At 47.1% G+C, this 25,625-nt stretch overlaps 2 protein-coding genes and 1 long non-coding RNA gene across 3 annotated transcripts; 2 read left to right on the top strand and 1 right to left on the bottom strand.

Moving 5' to 3' along the window:
* Window positions 1-299: 299 nt before the first annotated feature.
* On the bottom strand, window positions 300-3,509 carry LOC136520273 (exocyst complex component EXO70A1-like). The gene has a single exon (XM_066513727.1). It carries the CDS (start codon window positions 2,776-2,778, stop codon window positions 736-738), a length of 2,043 nt encoding a protein of 680 aa, XP_066369824.1. The 5' UTR covers window positions 2,779-3,509; the 3' UTR covers window positions 300-735.
* A 5,540-nt stretch (window positions 3,510-9,049) lies between these two features.
* Window positions 9,050-13,457, top strand: LOC136519962 (uncharacterized). The gene is made up of 3 exons (XR_010775086.1): window positions 9,050-9,388; window positions 12,201-12,341; window positions 13,332-13,457. It is a non-coding gene; the product is annotated as an uncharacterized lncRNA (long non-coding RNA).
* A 7,982-nt stretch (window positions 13,458-21,439) lies between these two features.
* Window positions 21,440-24,829, top strand: LOC136524588 (protein ENHANCED DISEASE RESISTANCE 2-like). Its single transcript, XM_066517899.1, has 3 exons — window positions 21,440-21,511; window positions 23,805-24,056; window positions 24,230-24,829. The coding sequence occupies exons 1-3, from the start codon at window positions 21,440-21,442 to the stop codon at window positions 24,827-24,829; spliced, it is 924 nt and encodes a 307-aa protein (XP_066373996.1).
* Window positions 24,830-25,625: the final 796 nt, after the last annotated feature.

Genomic DNA, 25,625 nt, shown 5'->3' with positions numbered 1-25,625 from the left:
TCCTTTTTCTCTCTATTTAGCCTCTAATCTGATTACAACTGAACATACTAACCAAGTAGGCACATATTGCATATCAAACAGAACTACATTTGCAAGCATAAAAGGTAGTAAGCTTATACTCCTATACAACTGCATGCTTCTGTACATCACAACATCAAAGGTCAAACAACAGATCAAAAAGTAAACCATTCCATAAAAGAGGAAGGAAAATGTAACAGTGTGGCAATAGAAATTTGGAAAGGGAAAAAACAGTATTCTGTCCCATATAATTAACTGCTGTAATTTCCATTTGCCACCAGTTATACCATATAATTCACTGCATGTTCATAAGATCTAAAACATAGTATACCATAACCATATGAAACACACCTCCTATAATACAACCAATCTACTAACATGTACCAGATAACTGATTACACATCCTCTGCTCCCACACAAGTTCCTAAAATGAATTGAGTATACTTGCTACAGATAAGAATGCAATAGACGGTGAAAAGATGATCGACAGGAAGGAGACCCTCTGAGGAAACACTCCTGTCATCTTCTCCCCCACAATGTCAGTTCTGGAAGAGTCTTATGTTCTTCTTATGCTCCAGCTGTTCTAATCATGGGACCATTATTGCATCCCCCACATAAGTGGGGATCTTCACTTACTGGCCCGAATCATCCTTGCCTACCAAGTTATTGGCTTATTGCACAAACTGTGAGTTTAGTCTTTCCAAACTCCCACTGAAGCTACTTCAGAGTAGAAGCACTCCGATACAATCCGGTCATTGCACTAGTAATCTTGTCATCCGAATTCTTGATCTGGAAACTTCCAGCTCTCATTGGCCTGCCTGGCTTGGCCAGGAAGAGTGTGTTGAGCTTCTTATCCAAATCATCGGCGCTGTACTTCACATACCTGCTCGCACTAACGTCCTGCTCAACAAGCGGCCCATAGTTCTGCATGAAGCTCCTGTAAACAGGCACTATAGCCTGCACCACGAGGTGGCATGTCTTCTGCTGCAAATCCCTATCCGATATCACCCATTTAGACTGCTTTTGAAACATCTCATCGAAGCTAGCATTGAATGATTTGAGCCTCTGTTTCACTAAATCTCTTGCAGTAGCCCGGCCCTTGGAGAACATGATCAGGCCCTCCCTGCTCAACAGGGGTGCAAGTGTTCCCCAGCTCTCCCTCAGAAACATTGCTGAGTAGTAATCCTTGTACTGTTCATGCTCCCGGAGCCATGGATCGCCTAACAGCTCACCCAGCTTTGTACCCTTCAGGTGTTTGAAGAAGTGCCAGTGTATGTTCATCATGAGGAGAGATGACTGTGTCGAATCTCCATAAGCCTTTGACCATGTATCAAAGTTTATCTCTAGTGTCTTAACGATACTAAGCACTGCTTCAACCAGCATCTTGTCATTGAACACTTCTTTGCGCCAGCTGCGGTGGATGGTGATCACCTGTGTCAGCACAGATCGATACGGCTGATCAAGAAGCTGATTGCAGTACTTGGCGACAAAGCTCACTATGCGTGGCACTCCACCATCAACTGGCGGCGGCAAATTGCGCTGCAGCTCCACCTGAACAAGCAATTCCTCAAAGATCTCAACAGCACCATCCACGACCGTCTTGACAAGCTCCCTAGTCCTGCTTTGGATCTCTACACAAGCCTTTCCACCGAACAATCGGTTGAAGTCCAGCCTCAGCTTGTTCAAACAATCAAACACATCAAGCAGCCGCAATAGCTTGATGGGGTCCTTTTTGACACCAGCCAGGGCACGGCCGAAATTCAGGAAATCAAGAATGCCAGCACGAGCTGCAATCTCAGCAAAGCACAAGGGCGCGGCCTCAGGACGCCGTTCAAACACCGCGACGCAGAGCTTTCTCTCAGCTTCAAGGAGGTGGTGCACCGCAAACTCCAGATGCCGCCCCCAGCGCTCGACGCTCGGGCTGAGCGCCTGCGCGTCCCCCGATGTCTCCTTCAGGTAATCAAGTCCAAGCGCGCGGAGGCTGGCGCTCACGGTATCCCCTCGCGCGTCCGCATACGCCGACGAGCAGTGGTCAAGCCGGCCGTTGGCAGCGAGGCGGTCAAGGATGAGGCTGAGCTTGTACACGACAGAGGGAGGGATCCGAGAAGGCACAACGGCCGGCGGGTCGGAGCCGCCGGCGGCGGGGTCCTTCATCGCAAGCGGCGCGGAGTGGTCCTTGAGCAGCCGCCTGAACTCGGCCTCGAGCAAGTCGAGCGCGGCGGCGAGCAGCCCGGCGTCGAGGTCGGCGGAGGCGGCATCGTCCCTGAGACGGTCGAGCGCGGCGGCGAGTCCCGCCACGAAGCATGCGTCGGCGAGCCTGCGCTCCCCGAGGTAGGCGACGATGTCCGACAGCCACTGCGTGGCGAGGCCGCAGTTGTCGGCGAGCAGGCGGAGCGCGGCCTCGAGCTGCGCGAGCACGGTGAGGTACCCCGGGAGGTCGGCGGCGACGGCGGCGCGGTCGAGGAGCGGCGGCTCGAGGCCGTGCACGGCGTCGAACACCTTGAGCACGGCGGCGGCGGGGCCCACGGCGCGGTCGATGTTGGGCCCCGCCGTCGCCAGCGCCTCCCGCGGCGCGCGGATCGGCCGCACCGACGCCTCCATGGCGGCGAGACGCGCCTGGATGGCCTCCAGCCTGGGAGCCAGCGCGTGGCTCAGCGCGCGCGACTTCTCCAGGCCGGCACGCAGCGCGCGGCGCGCCGCCAGGAGGCTCGCCATGCCCCGCGCCTCCTGGTCCCCCTCGGCGTCGTGGGACGCCCCCATCCGGGGCAGTGCACCCGGTCGGCGCACGCGCGCCCTCGCAATGCGGAACGGACGCGGCGGCGAGCGGGAAGACGCCAATCCCGCGCAGGAAGGAATCAACCGGAGAGAGCCGCAGCGGCAGGTGTTGGTGCGACTGGAGACTGGAGAGGCGGCGCTCCCACGGTACGGCAGCTAGTAGTTATCCGAGGGGGCGAGGCGTGGGATGGAGACGGGCGGCACGGTAGGTGACTGGCGCTGGGAACAGGAGGCCATGCCGGCCGGCGTGGAGGAGAGGAGGCGAGAAAGGAGGGGAAAGAGACGGGAGTCTTTTGGCTCGATGGGGAGGAAGGAAAGGAAGGCTCGGACGTCGGACGCGGACGCGGACGCGGCGCGGCTCGCCCCGGGCGCGCGGCCGAGGAGAGGGAGAGGGGAGGGCGGGGGCGGGGGCGCCGTCCGCGTGCGCCCGTTTCCTTCTTTTGTTGCTGTTGGGCCGCGGGCGCAGGTGGACGTGGGGCTCGGCACGGCAGAGCAGGGCCGCGCGACGCGACGGAGGCAGGCGGCGGCGGCGGCCAGGCAGGCAGGCAGATCCTGAGACGCGGCCGCGGGCGTGGCTGGCTGGCTGCGGTCAGCGTGTCGCGGTGGTGATTTTGGGGCGGAAACGGTGTGATTTCGTGGTCGGGTGGGTGTGGCTGCGTGCGGGGCCGGGTTGGGTTGTGGCCTTGGCCTTGGCCTTGTCAGGGGTTGCCGGGTTGGACGGGGCGCGGTGCGTTCTGCGTTGGGGGTGGATCATTCCGTGAGGCGGGCAGTGGATCTGCTGGCGTCTGGCCGCTTGGCTGCGGATCTGTGGGGAATGCACGACTGCACCCGGCCGGCCGGCGGCGAAAGCTGTGCCCCCGTTCTTGTTCTCAGTGAAGAATAGTACTACTAGTACGAGTACTGTTCAACGATTGATTCCCAGCCTGGCGCGCCGTGTCGTCAGGGGATCCGAGGTCGTCCGTTCGAGTACTCCTGGTGCATGCCCTGCCAGCAGTCCTGGCCTGATGACATCTGTCGCGGGTACCCGTGTCTGCTCTGCGGCCTGCCAGTTGGAATGCACTAGTAGTACTCGTATTCCGTGCTGTCTGCAGTGCAAGACGGCAGCAGCGGCGTGCAACGGGCAACCGAGGGGGAAAAAAAAGGTGAACTGGGCCGGCCGCCGGCGGCAGGGAATGGCGTGCAAGCAAACCCAAGTACTGTACGTAACGTACCGGTACAACCACTAGTAGTACTGCCCCCCTCGCTCATGAATGCACTGGCATTCAAGGGCTGCTGTGGTTGTCATGCTGGCGTGCGTGGTCAAGCAGCAATGGGGGACTGGGTCACTGGTCCCCCCCCCCCCCCCCCCCCCCGTGCCAGCAGTTCCTGTGAAGGATTTAGTACGGGGCAGTTTTTGACCAAGGTCACGCTACAGTGCCGTTTTGTTTTTATTTGGTAATAATTGTCCAATCGTTGATTAATTAGGCTCAAAACGTTCGTCTCGCAAAGTACAACCAAACTGTACAATTAGTTTTTGATTTCGTCAATATTTAGTACTTCATGCATGTACCGCAAATTTGATATGACGGAGAATTTTCTTTTTTATAGTGTCAAAGTTGGGAATTTGGTAGAACTAAACAGGGCCCAAGCCAGATCCCTTTTGTGGGCATTGCTTTTTTTTTTCCAAAACGGAAAGGCTACCGTATTTGCAAGGAAATGATGAGGTCCTCTACGAAGTCATCAATGGGAACGATTCCTTGCATGCAACGCTTTTTACCTACAGTACAGATCAGCTACGTTTTGGCCGTAGGTTGCACACCGCTTTCGAAGTACTCCACTGTACAGTACATTCCGAATACTGCTGGTTGTTGGCTAAACAAATTGAGTAGGTGGTTACTTGCAAGACCAGAACACAAACGTGACACGGAGCTCGGTTGGCACGCAAGGTAAACCAATGACACCTTATCTCCACTGTACAGTTCATCCTCAGTTTACCGCACGAGTAACACCGCTTGAACTATTTTTCACTAAATGGACAGTATTTTTTCTCATAATAAATCAGTACCAGCATCAGCATAAGCAAATTTCAACATAAGCGAACGTGTGGTAAATCTTTTTGCCTTTTTTATTTGCTTGGCCGTGCCGTGTCCGTGATCTATATAGGCGCCTAGTGAGAGTATTCGGCTACTATTATAAATCAACTTATAAGATATGGTACGTTATTTTTCTCCCTGGGCCTGTTTGGTTCCTCCCTCTTCTCCTAAAATTCCTGTCACATCGAATGTTTGACACATGCATGGAGTATTAAATATAGACTAATTACGAAACTAATTGCATAACTTGCGACTAATTTGCGAGACGAATCTTTTAAGCCTAATTAGTCCATGATTTGACAACGTGGTGCTACAGTAAACATGTGCTAATGATAGATTAATTAGGCTTAAAAAATTCGTCTCGAAAATTAGCCTCCATCTATGTAATTGATTTTGTAATTAATTTATATTTAATACTCCTTATTAGCCTCTAAATATTTGATGTGACATAAATTTTAGGAGCGACTAAAGAACCAAATACCCTCCAAATCAGCAAATCAGCGTATCTGCTGCTGTCTTGTCTTCGTCGTCCTTCACGAAGGAGGCCTCCATCAGAATTGGCACGGCCTAGTTGCTGTGGGCCCGGCCTGTACTTGGCATCCGGTGGGCATGAATTGTGCGTGCCCCAGCCACGTTTGTTCCACCGAATAGGCTGACCCTAGTGCTAGTACACTTGTGAGCAGTATCTGGCCCTAGTGCTGCTACACAGCATGTTCGTTTGACTGTGGCTTATCGTAAATGATTATAAATTTTTAGCCGGAACAGTATTTTTCTCTCATACAAACCAGCCAACAGTACTTCTTCACAAATCAGCCAACCGAACAGGCTGACAATTGTTAGAATAATAAGATTCTCAGTACTAAGAAATAATTCTGCCCATTTCACAATATTCAGTGAATCCACCAAAATACTCCTAGGGAACAAAACTTTTCAGATAATGGTTTATTCAGTCCGATCATGATTATTGCCGAATTAGATTGACTAGAAATATATCCATCTAAATACATATCTAATAACAAAATATAAGCCTAGTGTTGGTATATCTTATACTACTAGATATATTCCGCTAAGTTCCCATATCTTTCTTGATATGTACTCAGTTCTAAAATAGTTGCACACATCACTTCTCGAGCAGCCATTTTTTAAAGAAAACTGGTTATCTTTATAATAAAAATAGTATCAATATTTGCATTTAAAAAATATTATGAAAATATATGTCACGACTCACGATTGATCTAATACTATTTATTATGCATCACAAATACTACTACCTTTTTGTTATGGATGTACTTAAATTAAAAAATGATTCTTAGGAAAAAAAACAGATATGCGGTTATTTTGAGATATTGTTCTTAGAACAGATGGAGGGCTCTCCAAGTAATTGTGATGGAACAGCTTCTTTGAATTCTTCAATAGTTCAATTACAAGATAATGAAGAAGAAGAAGAAATGCCAGGGTAGTATGACCTAAAAGGTGAAACGACGAAAAGGAGAGAAGTGAATCATCATCCCTAAAAGTTCGTTCATCATAGGTGTTCGGATCATGCCGTAAGAGCAAGTATAATAGGAGGTTGTAACCTAGCTAAATGCTAAAGTCGAGGGGAGAGAGGAGAGAGGAGAGAGATGAGAAGCGTACTATAAACTTATAGCTGATTTGGACACAAAAACCGAGAAACTTTATCAGAGAGACAAATGTGTCATGTATTAATAGTTAAAAGCTACTCTCTCCGTAAAAAAAAAACGCAATTATAATTTTGAACCTGGACACGACATGTGTCCAGATTCAGAGCTAGAATTGTGTTTTTTTTTAACGAAGGGAGTAACTACTATATGAGTAGGCTGAGAAAAAACTATAAAGAACTTTTACAGCTAGTAGTTAGCTGTATTATTAGTCTTGCTCCGAGGCAAAGAAGCAGAGGTTGCTGAGGTTCGCTGAGCAGACAAGAACAAAATGCATAGTACGCCGATACACGGTGGTACGCATCGTAACAGAGTAGCTTATATGGAGTAGTAGCATCCTCTAGAGAAAAAGAGCTGTCGTTTTTAACCTTTTTCAGTTTGTGTAGTCAAATCATGCCATCAGAAGGGAAATTCTATTTTCTAAAAAAAAAGACTTATAAAAAAAGAAACACGCAAGTATATATTGCCATTGTTTCTGCATCACAAATTCAAAGTTGCAAAATTGAGCTTCAATTCCATCCACACCTAAACAAACGTTGTCTCTTTTTGTCTTTGCCTTGCATATAGTATTTTAGTGCATGCTGCCACTTCAGTTGACTACACACAGTTAGTTGTTTCTTAATGATGGAGCAAATTAAAAAAAAATAAAGGGAAGAAAGCAAGAGACAAGAAAGAAAGCAGGGGTGTATGATTGAGCTCGCGGCCCACACATGGGCTACCTCAATATGGGAGTCAAAAGATTCGATGACCCATCCACATGCCCTGTCACCTGCACAGCACAGGCCAAAAACAATTCGGTGGGGGACACGTTGCAAAACTAATGCCATACTGATGACTGTTCTTACTCATCACTAAGCACAAGTGTTCCTCACTTGGCCAAAAATAATTACACAGAGAGTATTTTGAGGACCGATTATATAAAACATTATCAGCATTTGTATCTCTTAATACGTTTATTATAAAAATATATTTATACAGTTAATCTAATAATGTTTATTGCACAGCATACTATTTATTCAGCTTAAAAAGTTTGACTTCAATATGTACAATTATTTTAGAACGAGGAAATACACACAATAAAAAAAGCCATTCCTCACCACACCTGCTAGAGATATGGGCGTTGGGGTTTTATATATTCCTCATCATGGGAAAAACATTAGAAATGTTGGAAGGTTGGTAAGTAGAACAAGGAAGGAAATCCAAGTGAGGCCCTATTTAGTTCCCTCCTAAAACGTCAATTTTTTCAAGATTCTCCGTCACGTCGAATCTTTGGACGCATGCATGAAGCATTAAATATAAATAAAAAATAAAACTAATTACACAGTTTAGACGAAATCCACGAGACGAATCTTTTAAGCCTAATTAGACTATGATTGAACACTAATTATAAAATAACAACAAAAACACTACAGTGTCGTTTTGCCAAATTTTTCGGCAACCAAACTGACCCTGAGCTGACAGACAGGTGAGTATTGTCGCTCTTTTAAAAAAAATAAAAAAATATCCTGATTGCACACTGTGCCACCAGGTGGGTCCCAGTGTTTTCTGTCTTTTCATGGCATAGTAGTAGACAATGCATGGGCCTCGGGCCCACGGAGTGACACAGGTGCTAACGTACGGCACCACCGTTGCCTGCCGCCGTTGAGTCCAGTCCACAACCACATGGATGGATTCATTTCCTAGATGCAGTAACAGTGAAGTGAATAGTCTGTTGATGGTGAAAGGTTACTTTCTAAACACTGGGATCTGTCAGGGACATTTATCTCAGTTTCAATTGAGGAAAATCTGTGGACATTTATCTCAGGCTATGTTTAGTTCGCGAAATTTAGGAATTTGGCTACCGTAACACTTTCGTTTTTATTTGACAATTAGTATTTCATCATGGACTAATTAGGCTCAAAACGTTCGTCTCGCGATTTCCAACCAAACTGTGCAATTAGTTTTTTTTTCGTCTACATTTAATGCTCCATGCACGTATCGCAAGATTTGATGGGATGACTACTGTAACACTTTTTAGGAAACTTTTTGGGAACTAAACACACACTCAGTTTCAATTGAGTAAAATCTTTGAGTAGATTCAAGCCGTCAAGGCCATGCTCATGCGGATGCCAACAGCGGACGTGTCGGTTGATGTGTACGTGCACCAGCAGAGAGCAAACTACTAGGAACGGGAACGTGTCGCATCAGCCGCCGCGATTTGGACGTCCTGAGTTTTGCCATCCAAACCACCGCTCTGGATTCTGGAGTCGTGACAAAAACCCCTTCAAGTTCGAGACAGGGACATCGGTGAACAGCAGCCTCACATGACCACATCACCCCCTCAGTTCTCACTTCTCAGCGATCGCAGCGACACACCAGACGTTCCCTTCCTTGACAGCAATATGTCCAGGCGAAAAAGGGCTCGCGGAAAGCTCTGAATTCAAGCGGAGATTATTTTTTTCCTGCTTCGCATGTTTTTTTTTTCTGTTAATTAAAACGAGCTAATCCCTTCAAAATTCTCGTCTTCCTGAACGACAACTATCCACGGCTCTGGGAGCACTGCCTAGCGGATGAGCGCGACTCCGCGAACTGCCGGTGGCCACACCGGCCCCGGCGTCCACCACAACTTCCGCCGGCTAGCCTCCAGGTCTCCGGTGATCTTCACCGACATCCGCCGCGCGCCCTACTGGCATCTTGATAGAGTGCCACTTTCTTTGGTGGATTTCTCTTCGTCACGCTCGCTAGGTGCTCGTCATCAGAGCGCTGTGGCAAGCTTGCTCTTCCATGGGGCAGAAGTTGCGATGTGCTCCTTCTTTGCTATGATGATGTGGGCAAACTCTTGATTGGAATCTCTACTGATCATCTGTAAGCCTTCTCCTCTTCTCCATGGAGCTCCCTGGCCTAAGTTTCCGCCCAGGTCTGGGTGTTCAGTCGGTGATCAGGCAGCGTTTTGGTCTTTCGGTTTCTCCTTTCTTTTTGGTTGCTTCTTTTGGTCGTTGTAGGTTTCGTCTTTGCCCATTTTCTGTGAGTTTGATCCTTCAAGCCACCATCGGTGGCTCTGCGGTAGACTTTGATGTGGTTCAGCTCGCAGATCGCGTTTTCCGTTTTTATGTGACCAACAAGCAGGTTGGTTTCCATGTCTTCAAACTCAGTTGCTTTACTTCTTCCCTTTACAAAGTCTTCTTCCACCTCTGGAGCAATGGAGGTCCTAGATGGGAATTTAAGTATAATGATTAGCTCATGTATATCAAGTAGGATTGAAAACTAATTTTTACTAAACAAAAATACTATAGAACATGTGTGTGATACTTAAATAAAATTTAAAGTACAGACTTTGTAGATGACAGTAAAATACTTGCTGTCGAAAAATGATATTACTAGCTAATATTTCTACTAGCCTAGCAATTGCAAATTGAAATCAAGTTCAGCTCAAAACTTAAAAAAATTTCCAAGTTTCTCAACAGCTAGATATTGCTATGTTTAGCAAATTATTTTGAGAGATTGGGTTAATGAGTGATATAGTGTTATAGCTCGATTTGGTAGTCTCATATACCATCTTGAGTATGGTGAAGATGGTTTGGTTCCTGAAGCAACTGTTTAGTTTTTATAGGCGCTTTAAAAGTCGTGCACGACACGGTTTCGGGTTGGTTGGCCACGTGGGCGCGGTCACAACGCTCGGGCGTTCGGCGTCGCCATGCTGGCTGTCCTGCGTGCACGCGCGCTGCCGCGCGTGGCCGGCCATGGCTGCTCTGGCCTGGCTGTGGCCTGGCCGCCACTGGCTCCTAGCGCGCGGAGACGCTGCTTTTGCTTGTGCAGCCGAGCAGTGCTGCCGCCGGCCCCGCCGCGCTGCCGCACTACCACCCCGTGCCATGCCGCAACTGCTGCCGGTGTCGTCGCCTCGCCGTCATATCCGTGCCTCACTCTACATCTCTGCACCGCTGCCGACCCAGTGCGATGCCACCTCTGCCACGCGCACGTGGTCGGGCTCGTCGTCTCCTTGTCGTTAATGGCACTACGATGCGTGGGCCACGCTGGTCACAAACACACACACTTGTCCACTAGTGCCTGCGCGTGGGCCTCCACGATCACACCGACCGCATCCCGCCAAGGCGAGGACGAGCCGAGCCCACCTGCCGCGCCCCGTTTCTCTCTTTCCCCCTCTGCTGCCGTCGACGAGCCGCGCCATCAAATTACCCTGCGAACGATCACCTCCATTCAATTCAGTGCATCCACGGCTTCACCATCATGTCCTCCCGCTGCTCGACCCTACCTAGTCTTGAACTATGCAAGGCCAAGCTCCAATTTTGGAGTTTCTCCCGTCGCCGTGCCGATAAGGCCGCGTCCGGCCGTGGATGTGGGTAGCCCTCCTATCGTCCCTCCCGAGCCAATTCACTTGTACCACCAGCTTCGCCTCGCCTGCCTCTCCACCTTGCGCACATCAGCGGAACCGCTACTGCATCCTCGTCGTTGCTGACGCGACCGTGCCGCCGCGGTGCGCTGTCGCACGGCTCGGCTGCACGTGGCCAGCCCTCCTCAGTCATTCTCCACCCCAACTATCACCTCGGCCTGGTCCAGGGTAGCCTCTTGATGCTCACGCGCTAACCAATTAGGCCTACAGCTAGCCCAATCCATCGAAACAGTGACGCCACCGTCGTGGATGGCCGCGCGCCGCTGCAGCCTTCCCCAGCCAGTCGTGTCAATCTGCACCGCCGCTTAGCGTAGTCGCTCGGGTTATAAATGGTGATTGGCTCGTTAGGTGGGCCCGCATAGGTCCCAGGTGGCCGGCGTAGGCCCCAGTGCCGCCACTCGTCGTGCCGCCGTGCACTGAGTTGCCGGGGGTGCGCGCGGGGGAATTTCAGGAAAGCCAGGGGGTTAAGTGAGAATGTTTGAGAGAGGGGGAAATAGCGTTAGGACTTAGTTGTAATTCGAGAGAAGTGCGAGGTCTATTTTGCAAAATCGCCAGCGTGCGCGAGATTCCCCGTCGCGGGCCGTCTCGCGCTGCAGGCCGTCCTCGCGTGGGCCGCACTGTGGGCCGTTACGCGCTCGCGCACTGTGTCACGTGGGCCACGCGTGTGGGCAACGCGGAAGAATTTATTTTTCTTTTTCATAAGGAATTAGAAATAGTTTTCTAATTTAATTTTTTGAGCTAATCTTTGGTAAATCATATAAAATTATGTCGGTGTCCAAAAATTATGAAATAAATTTTGTTAGGTTTTTAAAATTGTGCTCTATCTGTTAGTGTATTTAGTTTATATATATATGTTGACACCAGGAGCTATTAAATCATTTGAGAGTGCTCAATATTATTAGGTTAAATATTGTAGAAAAGTTTTGTGGTAAATTAGTGATAGCTTTAGTCCTGAAATTTTTATAGTAGCTTCATTGTATTATTATGTGCTCACTGAATTTTTTTAGCTTTAAAATAGACTAAGCATTAGGATAGTTAAATGCTCTTTGTTTCAAATATACATTAAATCATTAGTAGAAATAAAGATATATTCTTCATTTGTAAGCTAGGTGTTTGTTAGTTGAACCCAACACTTTTCTTAGTAAAGATGATAGTTAGCTTAGTACCTTAGTCATTAGAGCAAGCTTAGTAGCTTAGTGTGCGTATTCTTAGTTTAGGAGTTGCTATTGCTTAAATGCTAAGTGTTGCATTATCATCGTATGCATGTAGAGAACGAGTTGGCGGAGATCATGACCACCGGCGATCACGAGTTCGAAGAGATCGTCGAGGAGTACGAGAAGGAGATTATCATGCAGGAGGAGGTCCCGGAGCCGTCACTTACTGACTCAGCTGACACCGCGCCTGCCCAAGGCAAGCCTCGGAGCATAACCCTTATTTTTTATAATCACTGAATATATATATATATATGATGTGCATTTACGTTGTAGGAATTTTATGAAAACCACATGCATAAATATATCTATCCTAAGAGTCTTACTAGTACATGTTCGAGTAGCTGCTATGCTTAGGTTTTCGGTAGCGTGAGTAACCTGTCGTTACTCATAGTAGGTGATTATTATAATTAATCTCATGATAAAATGGTGAAACAAAAAATGGAGACTGGGCAGGGATATGGTATAGGTATTGGTGGGTGTAACATGTTGTGTCCCATGACCAACGGGGCTTAGCTTGGTTACACTGTTTTTCCTGTTCGTGTCGATTAAGGACCGTCCGTTGCTGTGGATGGTAGTCAGGTCACAGACTTATTATTCTGAGCACATACTTGCTTATGGGAGCGGGAAGGCTCGTTACGCTCTTGTCATGGGTTCTGGCTCTTTTCGGACCGACTGATTGGAGGCAGGGAAAGGTGGAGGTCTGAACACCATACTGAGACCGAGTCTCAAGTGTGGGGGCTTGGAATCCAAGTTTGGACGGGGACCTGGACCCCGTGACAGGTGTGGAATGGGTTGGTCTTATTTGTGCCTGGGGTACAAACATGGCGTGTGTTTCAGGGTACCCAGCTGGGATACATTAGTTTGTGAATCACCGTTTTTGTGAGACGGTACGACTTGACTATGCTCTTGCACCGTAGTAAGAACTGAAAGATGAAAGATGATAAAATGGTTCTTATGGCTCAACCCTTGCTTGAAAGTAGAGCAAGTGCTTACCTAGAATGGTTCATGACTGCTAATAAAATTTGACTGTAAAGATGAACTATTAGTAATGCTTTTCGCAAACAAAAAGAAAACAACAAACCCATATTGCCTATCATACTCCTTGGAGTCGGAAAACTATTGCCACTAGTCGGGTAAGTCTTGCGAGTACATTGTGTACTTATGGTTTATTTTACCCCTGATGCAGGTGCAGCTTGAGAAGTATGTCTTGTGTGAAGGATTCTTCTAGTGGGTACAAACAGATCTTTGTATCGTTTTCGCTAGATGATTATTTTCATTCCGCTGTTTAATTATCACACTCTGAACTCTGGTATTATAATAAATAATTTTCAAGAACTCTTGTTGTATGAAATTGACTAAGTATTGTAAGCTCATATTCATTATTGGATTCTGGATGTAAAACGTGGATTGTTTCGAGTTCTCCCTTGGGGTGTGCTCGATGGAACTGTATGATGTAGCTCACTTTCGAAGTGCTTAGTGTCTAGTGGAAGACGAGCGCCTTCGAAAACGTGTTATTTCGGGCGGTTCTGCCACAACTTCCCAACAATAAATCCCCTGGTCCAGATGGCTTTAATAATATATTCCTTAAGGGATGTTGACCTTTCATAGCTCCAAAGTATTACAAGCTATTTGAAGCTCTATATGATGAGGAAATCGGTTTGAGAAGTATAAACACTTCACACATAGCTCTCATTCCAAAGGAGGGTCCAACTACAGCTTCAGACTACAGGCAAATCTCTTTACTCAACACATCTTTCAAGCTCATAACCAAGGTGCTAGCAAACAGATTACATAAATTAATCAAGAAAATCATTCATAAGAATCAATATGGTTTTATTAAAACCAGAACCATACAAGATTGTCTAGCATGGGCATTGGAGTATCTACATCTTTGCCACAAATAAAAAAAGTAGCTAATCATCCTAAAGCTTGATTTTGAAAAAGCTTTTGATAAGGTAGAACATGAGGCCATCCTTCAAGTTTTAAAGGCAAAAGGTTTTGAGGACAAATGGAACAGATGGATCAAGCAAATTCTAGACACTGGGACTTCTTCTGTATTACTAAATGGAAAACCTGGAAAGGTCCTCCACTGTAGAAGGGGGGGGGGGGGGGGGGGTCAGACAGGGTGACCCACTGTCACCACTCCTTTTTATGCTGGTGGCAGATCTATTACAAACACTACTAAATAAGGCCAAGGATATGAACTTATTAAAGCTGCCTTTACCAATCAGATGCACAAATGACTTTCCAATAGTCCAATATGCTGATGACACCCTCATAATCATGGAAGCATGCAGTAGACAATTGATGACTCTAAAGGCTCTCCTTCATTCTTTCAGTGAATCAACAGGCCTAAAGGTTAACTATAGCAAACCAGTCATGGTTCCAATCAATCTCCATGAGCAAAGGCTAGCAAGAACCTTCAACTGTGAAAAAGGGTCACTGCCCTTCACTTACTTAGGTTTATCTCTGGGCTTAACAAAGCCAAGAATCATCGATTTCTCCCCATTGGTAAGCAGGTGTGAAAGGAGACTAGCTGCAACCTCAACATTTCTAAACCGGGCTGGCAGACTGCAATTGACCAACTCAATGTTTTCTGCCTTCCCCACTTTCTGCATGAGCACCTTTACAGTTCACAAAATAGTAATAGCACAGATTGATAAATACAGGAAAATTTGCCTCTGGAGAGGAGCTGACATAAATACAAAGCAAAGGCCTAAAGCTGCTTGGGTTGATGTTTGTAAATCAAAAGATGAAGGAGGTTTGGGAGTTATTGACCTCCAAACATAGAATGAAGCACTGCTACTGAAGCACCTGATCAATTTTTTTAACAGAGAAGACATCCCATGGGTTGCCCTCATCTGGGAAAGCTATTATGAATCTGGTAGTTTGACACTGCGGACTAATAAAGGGTCATTTTGGTGGAGGGACATCCTAAAGCTTTTAGACAAATTTAAAGGTATGGCAATGGTAAACATCAACAATGCAAAAACCTGTTACTTATGGTTAGACCTATGGAGTGGAAAAGTGCCATCAATATCATATCCAGAGCTTCACTCTTATACCAAGTCTGATACTACAATCCTGGCTGAAGCGAAAATTTTAAATAATATTCTAGATATTTTCAACCTGCCACTATCTCAGCAAGCTTTCAGTCAACTGGGGCAACTTCAGCAAGATATAAATGCCTTATAAGTAAATGAGAATAATGATTACTGGACTTGCATTTGGAATTTAAGGAGATTCACAGTTGCCAGAGCCTATAAACATCTAAAAGGTCACAGATCAATACATCCAAGCTTCAAATGGATTTGGAAATGTTCTTGTCAAAACAAGCACAAAGTCTTTGCCTAGCTAATTCTAAAAGATCGTCTAAGCACCAGGGAGCTACTGAGGAGAAAGAACATGGAACTTCAAGACTACAACTGTATCCTTTGCAACAACATGATAGAAGAATCTCTGTTTCACCTTCTTATAGGCTGCCCTTTCGCAGAGGCATGCTGGAATCAAATTGGTATCCATGTCAATCATCAAGATGATTTACTACAATGTTTTGATAGCTTCAGAAGGCAGCTACAGGTTCCCTTTTACATGGAGGTCATCATCATAATGAGCTGGACAATTTGGCAAATGAGGAACGGCCTTATCTTCAACAATAAGCCTCCTTCTCTCCAGGAGGCGTCAAGAGCTTTCAAGTTAGAATTTGCAATGCTTCTGCAACGTGCAAAAAGGAGCTACTTCCCAAGCATGAATCTATGGTTAAACAACCCTATTTAATCTTCTTAGTTATGCTCATCTTTTTCTTTTCCTTCTTTGTATCTTGAACTACCCCCCTCTCTCTCTCATACTTTCTGCTTTGTACTGTTCCCTTGTTGTGAACTCCTGTCTTGTTTTTTTTTTTTTTTTTTTTTTTGCTAATAAATTTCAGTAGGGGCGCGCCCCTCCTGTTTCCCGTCAAAAAAAAAATCTCGTCTTCCTTTGTTCCAAAGGAGACCGAAAACTGCTCTTTGATTTCAGCATTGCAGTACGCAGAGCAATGCAGTACGCATGGGCAGCAGACATAAAAGAGAGAGGCTACGACGATCAGGCGGATGGAATATTGGAATGGAAGGTCGTGTATCGCTGTAGTGCATTAGCAGCACGAGGCACAAAGCATAATGGGATACGTCTAGTACTTCGCTGGTACTGGCGGTATGGCTTGACAGAAAGGAACACAGCAACGCCCTTCATTGCCCATACCAGTGCCTGCCTGCCTCCAGAGCTGCAGCTCGTTCTTCGCACACTAATCACACTGCACGCACTGGAGCTGGACATACGGAGAACGGAAGATCGACGACGAAGCAAAGCAAACCATGCCGGGCGAGAAAAAAAAACTGCAGACTCCGTTCCGCTTATTCCATATTCGGTTTGTTTTTTCGGCCGGAACAGTGTTTTCTCTCCCAATAATTCAGCCAGAACCGTGTTTTTCAGCAAGTTTCAGCCAACATTCACCCAGCCGAACGGGTTCCAGGTTTTCAGCAATGTACGACTGGTTCGTAAATGCGGAACTGGATGCCCGCACGCATGATCCGCACGCGTCCTTTTCTCTGACTCCTGCAAACCACGCCACAGCATGCACAGCACCGCCGTCCACACCACACCGTCTTCCCAACCACTAGTGCGGCCTTCTTTGAAATCCTGTGGACAGGGCTAGCAACCGTTCACCTGTCGGAAGAACACAGGGGGGAGCTGGGAGCAGCTTTGCTTTGCATGGGAAGTGCTACTACGTGCCATCAGATCAGCTGCCTGTGAGGATGTGGCAGAGGTCTTCAGCAGAGCAATGTACACTCCGTCGCTCCTAACACTTGGGGTTGGCGAAGGAAAATGGCGACCATCTCCATTGACAGACTCCTGACTTGCTGACTTGCTGAGAGGCTGGGATGTGGCCAGTTGGTCAGCTACCTGGACCTGAGTGGATCCATGCACGGATGCGAGGGACAGAGGCTTTTCAAGTACAGCTGCAGTGCTGCACTTTGCCTGATGTGATGTGATCTGATCTGACTTGGTCGGTTTCGTGCATTTCTTGCTATTCGGAAAGGGGTCAGAGTACTTGTTTGTGTGAATATAGGCTCAGGATAGAGCTCTGGTCATGTGGAAATTAGTTGCTGCTAATCTGCCGGCAAACTGCTGGAATGTAAACATGGCCTGCAAACTGCTGGAATATAGCAATATGGACTGATGGGCTGCATTGGGCCGGAAATTAGGCATTTCTGCATCTAGAGGACCAGTTAGGTAAACGGGCCTTTTTGTATACATACTGTTGGAGTTTGTCACTTATTAGTCCCTTGTTGGGCTTGGGACTGGGCTTCTTCTCTATATGTAACTGCAAGATGGATCCCTTTTATTTACTGTCTGAAAGAGCATCTTTACGATATTTAGAAATTCCGTTTTTTTCTTGAAAGAAAAAAAATGCTCGGGTGACGTACAAGTACAACCAAAACTGCCAGTATTTGTTAGCATCAGTACTCAACTACTCGTGCCTTACGCTTAGAACTTGAGCTTCACTTGCCAGACACTCGTAACAATTGCACATCCCTTCACTCCTAGTCTGGCACCACGGCACCACGCATCATCCTGGTTTATCTCGCACTCCTCGATAACTTGGCCTTTTTTTCTTCCGAGCAACACGCTTTGCTTGCAAACATATACTCCCTCCGTCACATAAGGAATATAACTCTTACTTTCTGAAAAGTCAAATATTTTAAATTTTATGATGCTTAAATAACTATACAAAATGTTTATGATGCTCAAATAACTATACAAAATCACAAATGTTTATGATGCTACGTAAGTATCATTAAGTTCATCACCTACCAAATATTGAAGCCATAAGTGTTTGATATTCTTTTTTTATAAGTATCGATTAAACATGAACAAATTAATAATTAACAGCATACATAGAGTTGTATATCCTTCTTAGGACGGTGAGAGTGGTAGTGTCCAGTGTCCAGTCCAGATGATGAGGCGAGCAGCGAGAATCGTGCAGGGAGGCCGGCCGGTAGCACGGTAGATTACTTTCCATTCACCGTTTTCCCAACCACTTGTGCTCGTTCAGAACTTCAGCCTAGATGCTGGACGAGCAGGAACAGCCCGGTGATTGTGCGGCACTGTTCTCCACTTGGCCCTGCCCTGCCGTCTGCTGCTGCTGCCAATAATAATTGGCCGGCCTCAATCCTGATGAGACGAACCCATGCATCAGTCAGTGTCAGTCAGCGAATGAATTCAACGGGGTCGTCAGCGGCAGGGGAACCACAACCATAACCACTAGATGCTGGGCTGCTGTAGCATTCCGATGCATGCCAGGATCTCTCTCCCTCGCTCTCGTCGCCTCGCCGAGGCCTTTTGAAATTTGTGATCTCTGCTGGTTGTGCGCTGTCCGTCCCGCCGGCGAGCTTGTGGACTCAGCCGGTTCGGAGCCGCATTGCATGTGGCAACTAGGTTATCACCAATAATCCACATCGTATTATGCTTGCTCGTCGGATTGTACTAGCTGACAGCCATTTTCCAGATGGGGTAGCATGCAGTGCAGCTGGCCAGGCATTTCGAGCGGTCAGCCGGTCAGGGTATTGTTCTCTCAAACTTTTGCCGTGAATTATTTGTGGTGTCAGCTGGACATGCGGTGCCAATGATGCGCTGCCGATACGTACCGTACTGCAGGGAATAAACAAGTGAAGAGATGCCAGGAGCCGGAGTGGCGAACGCTGCTCTTGCGCATCGACTGGAAAGTTGCTGCTGATCGTGCAGTACTGGCGTCCATCTGGTATTCAGGTGAGACGAGACTATGAGAGTATCAGAATCGAACAACTGTGTTGGGCGCCTCCGAGATTATTTTTAAGCGCCTGCGCACATGCTGGTGCGCTGTTTCCGAGAGACTAGCGAGCACAGGCATCGTTCTTCATGGAGTACGTATATATATTTGATGGCAGGTGGCAGGCGAGACGCCGCCGGCCGGATGAGGCGAGCGATGAGCCCATGCATGCTCCCGCCGGCGTGCCTTGCGTGCGTGCAGTGCAGTACGTGTACGCCGGCCGGTGCCGGTGCCGACGCTGATAACCGGCGTGAATGCTCTGCTCTGCTAGCTTGCGATCCATTCGAGCGGCACCGCTTGTTAGGTGGGGGCGGGGCCGTTTGGAGTATGGCGGGCGGCGGATAGATACGGCGAGAATCGATCGGCTCGGGGGATCTGAATCCAAATCTTGTCGGTGGCGCTGGCTCGTCGCATCACACCCCACGTGCCGCCCGCGCTGCTCCCCTACCCTACTCTCCCGCCTCGGCGTTCGATCGGCGAGGACGCTCCACGCCTCCACCCTCTCCCCACTCGTGAGTCGTGATCGTGACGTGAGCGCGGCGGCCGCGCGCGCACTGCACGTCTGCACCGCGTGTCTTGGTGCGCTTGCGCTTGTACACACCCGCACCGATGGGCGATGGATGCCGTGCGGTACGGCCGCCACCGCCGACATGACAGCCAGCGCCGTCCGGGACATGGGGACACCCACGCACGGCGGCCGCGCTCGCGCAGCGCGCACTGCGCGTCCGCACACCGCGTGTCTTGGTGCACCCGCACACGCACCGATGGATTCCGTGCGGCCGCCCGCCCACCGGCGACAGGAACAGAACAGCCAGCGCACGGCAAGCAGGTCGCTCTCGCCCCGATCCGTGCCAAGGACGGCGTGGCCAATGGTTTCGTTTTGGCCCGGCGCGTTTCCTTCCTTCGTTTTTGGCACGGTTCGTGACTTCGTGCCACGTTTTCGTTCTTCTTCTTCTTTCTGTTTCGCGCGTTGACAACGCCGCTCCTGGTGTCGTGGTTTCTTCCTCGTGATCGCGGCAAAGCGGTTAGCGGCGGCAGCAGGGTACCACTCCCGTATTTGACTTCCCGTCATCATCCTAGGCCTGGATTAACTAGACTTAAAAGATTCGTCTCGTGATTTACAACCAAACTGTATAATTAGTTATTTTTTTACCTACATTTAATGCTCCATACATACGTCCAAAAATTAATGTGATGAAGAGAGAGTGAAAAAACTTAGAATTCGGAGATGATCTAAACAAGGCCATACTCCTGGCGCACGGCACGGCATGGGGTGGCCGGCCAGGGTAGTGGCATGCTGCCGTACAAGACGACTTCAACGTAGCCGCCTCTAGAATACAGACAAATTTGAACTCCGTTGGGGCTTGTTCGGTTTCTTACCAACGAAGCCTTGAAATAATTTTTACCTAGAATGGTTCACTAATTTGTATAATTTTGACATGCTGAAATTGTTGCTGGGTCCAATCCTAAGCAACCGAACGGACCCTTAAACGGATCCAAAATCAGATTAGTTTGCACTCTTGCCCACCTTCACATCAACTGACTGTGACTCAGAGCATTGTGTAAAAAAAAAGTGGCTTAGAGCCGGACAAATGTAATCAAACGATAGTAATAGTCTCCTGAAAAAACTTACAGACTATGTAAACACTGAAATTTTAAGACCATTATTAGACGCTCATGGAAAGCCATGCTTTTTTTTCCCTACGATGACCTCACTCCTCTTATTTCTCTTCTCCACGAGCCACTCCTCGTTTCCCATCCCTCTTTTTAAGTTTTCTCGATAGTGCCAGCTCTAGCTACAATTCATCTTGGGGGCATTGCATTGCATACTTTGGAGAACGATAAAGTTTATCATAACACACCGCTAGCTAGAGCATTTTAATTCTTCTTCTTCGTAGTTGCAATTCTTTATGCTACATCTTATAGCAATTTCCTCCACTCAATGGGACATTTTCCACTTTAATTGCCCCTTTCTATGGCGGCGCAACAAAATCTCCCACATCCAAAAAAAACCATTACCCTTCTCTTGACAGAGTACAGAATATAGATGTTCCAGCAGTGATAAAAAAATGTTTGGAGATGTTTTGTGCAATGTTATGCATTCCAGTTGCATATGCGACATACAGTTGCTCATTTGTCCCTCACTTTGTTGCCACCCTAACAAAGGCTTTGACAGCTAAAATGAACAAGGCCATGTTTAGTTCATCAAAAATCCAAACTTTGGCACTATGCAAAAAGAAGATTCCCTGTCACATCAAACTTGCGGTATATGCATGGAGTACTAAATGTTGACGAAATCAAAAACTAATTGCACAGTTTGGTTGTACTTTGCGAGATGAACGTTTTAAGCCTAATTAGTTAACGATTGGACAACTATTACCAAATAAAAACAAAACGCTACAGTAAGAGGCCGGCCTCAACTAAACGCGGCCCAAGAGACACCAACCATGAGTGCTGGTTCTGCTGCTACCCTAACCAACTCAGACAACTCAACACCAGCAGAGTTGTTGTCATGGACTGTCACTACTCACTACCGCTAACACAGTAAGAGGCCGGCCACGTAGGACTTCACTATCAGAGACAAGACAAAAACATATAGCAGAGGCATAGCCCCTGCGGGCCATGTACATTGAAGTATATGTATATTACACAGATATAGGATATGAATACAAAAGTAGCATAAAATTTTCCATATTTGCTCTCCTTTATTCCAAAGACTATCGATTGACCACTCTGATATTCTTGTAATTTTGTTTAGGCTCCATCACACCACATCATGTGGCACTATTAGAGATGTAAGTGGGCTAGCCCGTGGATCTGTCTATATACAGATTCGCGGACACTTAGACACCATCCAACGTGTTACCAATAATCCATGCATGTCCCTATCCTAACCTTTAGTCCACGACCCTAATATCTAATTGTTTTTACTGTGGCAGGAACAGAGAGATTCCATTCAGTGGAGGGTATGCAGCGTCACAGTCACGGAGCACCAAAAGCTCAACTTGAAACATCAGCAACCATGTCCTATCGTGCTTTTGAACATGTTCACCATATTGGACAAGCTCATTAGCTACCATATTTTAATCTCCTTGCTATATTATTCTTGTGAAATCTAGGTTCAAAATTTAGGTGACTTATGTATTTGCAAGATGTAGATCATCATATATGTTTAACAAATCTGTTAAAGAAAGGTAATGTTGAGAACCATCTGAAAACATAATATAGAGTAAAAGGGGGAAACAATGCTTTATTTCAATGTCACCTTTATTCTTAATTTATCTTTATCCAAAACAATTCTTATTTCGCGTAAATTGGTGGGAAAAATGTCCAAGACATCAATCCATATTATCTTCTATCCCATCTAGAACTTTTTTTTCAAACCACTGTCAATATAGACACAGACGCTCACGATGCATATTCATCCCGCTCACAATCATACATTGACACTCGCTCCTATGGACACAATGACGTACACCCTACGTATATGAGTGCTTTCGAAAGACTCAACCAAAAAAATCTTAAGACTAACGAAGTCATCATAGATATATAATTATTGACGAACATGCCATTTACCACTAAAAGATTAGTGCAATTAAATTATTGAAGTAAATTTAGAAGATACGAGCCTCCGTGTTAAGTCCAGAAATTAACCCAAGTCAGCAGGTTACGTCTACAAGAAAATCTAACCAGCTAAGACCCTATCCATTTTTATTTCTTCAGAGCATCTTCAAAAGACTCTCTATATCCTTTTTAATTGCTAGGAATAGAGATTTTAGTAAAAAAAAAACTACCCTCCAACAGCTTATCTAAATGGTTATCCAAATATAGCTATCTTCTATTTCGTATTTATCGCTAGCCAAAAAATAGAAGACGGGAATAACTCTCTAGAGTACGCATTAAATATAGAAGAACTGTTGAAGAGTGAAAATATATAGAAAGCGGTTTTTATGTAAGTGATTATCTAAATAATGATTTAAAGAGTGAGATTCAGAAAGGCCATGTTGAGAAATCCGGTGGTGAAGTATGGATAAAGATGTCGAGACCTCATCTGGGACAAAAGGCGGACATATAATGTCTAGTTTTTTATTTTAATAGCCTCTATATATTAGTAATACAAAAGAGGGTGCATGTTTTACAAGGTGCAAATGGGCATGATGCCTTTGGGCAAAGGGAAAGGCTAAAACCATCTCCATCGGATCTCTTATATATTACATCTCCTAAAAATACTTAGGGTATGTTTGATCTTAGCACTAAATTATTAGTTGAAGGGTTGTTAACTATCAGTTTCATTAACAGGTTTAGAGACGCTAATGGTTTATATATATCTTCAGCTCACTATCCAACCACCTATTAGCAGGTGAATCCAAACAGTCTCCTATTAAAAATTAGCTAGTTAAAAATTAGTAACTATTAGCTAATTTTTAGTGCTAATAGATCCAAACATACCATTAAATGGTCTAAGGTGTTTTAATTTTTTTAATCTTTTACATATTCATGTTTTGTTTTTTTAACCTTGTTGAGTCACTTTGTCCGCTCGTTAGTTTTAGCCAGGCTTATTCAACCAGTCAACAGTATTTTTCTCTCACAACAAACCAGCACAAGTCAGCCCAAACAAACCAGCGAACACACCAAGTGTCGGATTGTCACATTGCTCAGCGTATGAGCTTGGCAACAAATTAAAGGAAGGTCGATGTGCTTAAAAGCAAAGGCACCGCGTGACATTTTTTTTTCAGTGCCAGTATTTCATTTTATTATTAATTTTTTTTCTTCCAGAAGACCTTGGCCATCCCACCCCCCACTGTTTTGTAGGCAGCTCCTCCGAAAGCGAAGTCCCGCGGCGCCAACGGCTGGGCCTCGCCGCCGGGGGACCTCTTTCACCTGCGCGTGCGCGGCGGCGGGAAGCGCGGCAAGGCGCCGTCCGCCGCGGACTGGCTGCTCCGCTCCCACGCCCGCCTCGACCACGTGCTCGCCCGCGACGACAACCATGTCGCCGCCGCCTTCCGCCGCGCCCGCCTCAGGAAGGACCCCACCGCGCACTTCCTCCTCGCCCTCAATCTCCGGGTGCACCCTCCCCCCACCGCCCGACCCCGATCGCATCGCATCGCACCTAGATTCTACCACCAGGGACAGGGAGGCGCGTGATGCCCGCCCGTGAGGAGCGAGGCAGGAGAAAAGAAAAAAAGATTCGATTTTTCTTTGTTTGGTGACGCGTCCCGGTGCTTGTGATTCCGCAGGTGCCGGGGCGGCCGGACGCGTACAGCGCCGTGTTCTACTTCGCGGCGGAGGCGCCCATCCCGCCGGACTCGCTGCTGGGCCGCTTCATCCACGGCGACGACGCGTACCGCAACGCGCGCTTCAAGATCGCCAACCGCATCGTCAAGGGCCCCTGGCTCGTCCGCGCCACCGTCGGCAACTACGCGGCCTGCCTGCTCGGCCGCGCGCTCACGTGCCGCTACCACAAGGGCGACGACTACCTCGAGATCGACGTCGACATCGGCAGCTCCGCGATCGCCAGCGCCATCCTGCATCTCGCGCTCGGCGCCGTCACGTCGGTGACCATCGACATGGGGTTTCTCGTCGAGTCCCAGTCCGAGGAGGAGCTGCCTGAAAGGCTGTTCGGCGCCGTGCGCATCGCGCAGATGGAGATGGGTGCCGCCAAGTACGTGGAGCTGCCCCCTGATGAGGCCATGCCTGAGACGGCCGGCAGGGCCGGGGCGGGGTTCAGGTTAAGCTCGGCGAAGGTGGTCAATCATAGCCGCCAACAAGACCATGCCGGCGGCAAGGTCGGCAGGTCGATGAGTTGCCCGGAGCGTGACAGCGGAGGTGAGCGCTGAATCCCCATGGCATTATCTCCATATTATTATTGTTAAACGCAGTAATGCAGTTAGCTTTATCACAACTATCCGATGACCGCAGATGCGATGTTGAATTATAGAATATAAAAGATGCAATAATTCTGTTCATGCATATGCCAGCTCGTGATGACAAGTTCTTGTTTATGTTATTATGTAGCACATGGTCACATGCTCATCTTTTAGTTAGGTATGTCACTAACTGAAGTCTCAGGGAGGACTGGATTGTTAAGTGGAGCAGTTGTCTCTTACTACAAGGCATGACAAATAATGGCAATGGTTCATGGCCGTTTTCGGTCTTCCACAGTTCCACGCATCATTGGTACCTGGAGATTTGAGAGTTGTTTAGTGAACTGGCTTGATATGCGAGCAATTTTTTATTTGATTATTTCGTCTGGTACTGGGATGACAAGGACCATTGCTGCTGTCATTGCTTATGTGAGTGTGCTCTAGGGATCTGATGCTTTGAGCGGCCATTGTCAAAAAGGAAGGCCAGCACTTGTCTTGATGTGACTTTTTTAGTGTGGTCTAACTAAGATTGGGAAATCGGATGACAATGCCAATATCTGTCAAGATAATCTCATGTTTCTTCTTGGTGGTAAGATAGGGAATTGTATCCACTTTGTTCCATTAGCTTCAGGATATGTAAAGTTCTGCAAATTTGGGTTCTCTTCACCTGCATGCAACCACAGTACCCCTTTACAAGTTCCTCACTAGGTTAGCCTGTGGCACCTGCACATAACATACACTGTAGTAGGTGAAAATGTGGAATGTAGGT

The sequence above is a fragment of the Miscanthus floridulus genome, chromosome 18 (assembly GCF_019320115.1).
Source record: "Miscanthus floridulus cultivar M001 chromosome 18, ASM1932011v1, whole genome shotgun sequence".
NCBI classification, from domain to species: Eukaryota; Viridiplantae; Streptophyta; class Magnoliopsida; order Poales; family Poaceae; genus Miscanthus; species Miscanthus floridulus.
This window is presented reverse-complemented; position numbering and strand designations above follow the sequence as displayed.

Bases quoted from the DNA above. Each gene is read 5' to 3' on its own strand.
- LOC136520273 (XM_066513727.1), bottom strand. From the start codon at position 2,778: ATGGGGGCGTCCCACGACGCCGAGGGGGACCAGGAGGCGCGGGGCATG.
- LOC136524588 (XM_066517899.1), top strand. From the start codon at position 21,440: ATGAGTGCTGGTTCTGCTGCTACCCTAACCAACTCAGACAACTCAACA. The intron at 21,512-23,804 runs GTCACTACTCAC...ACTGTTTTGTAG, and splicing joins CAGAGTTGTTGTCATGGACT to GCAGCTCCTCCGAAAGCGAA. The intron at 24,057-24,229 runs GTGCACCCTCCC...GTGATTCCGCAG, and splicing joins TCCTCGCCCTCAATCTCCGG to GTGCCGGGGCGGCCGGACGC.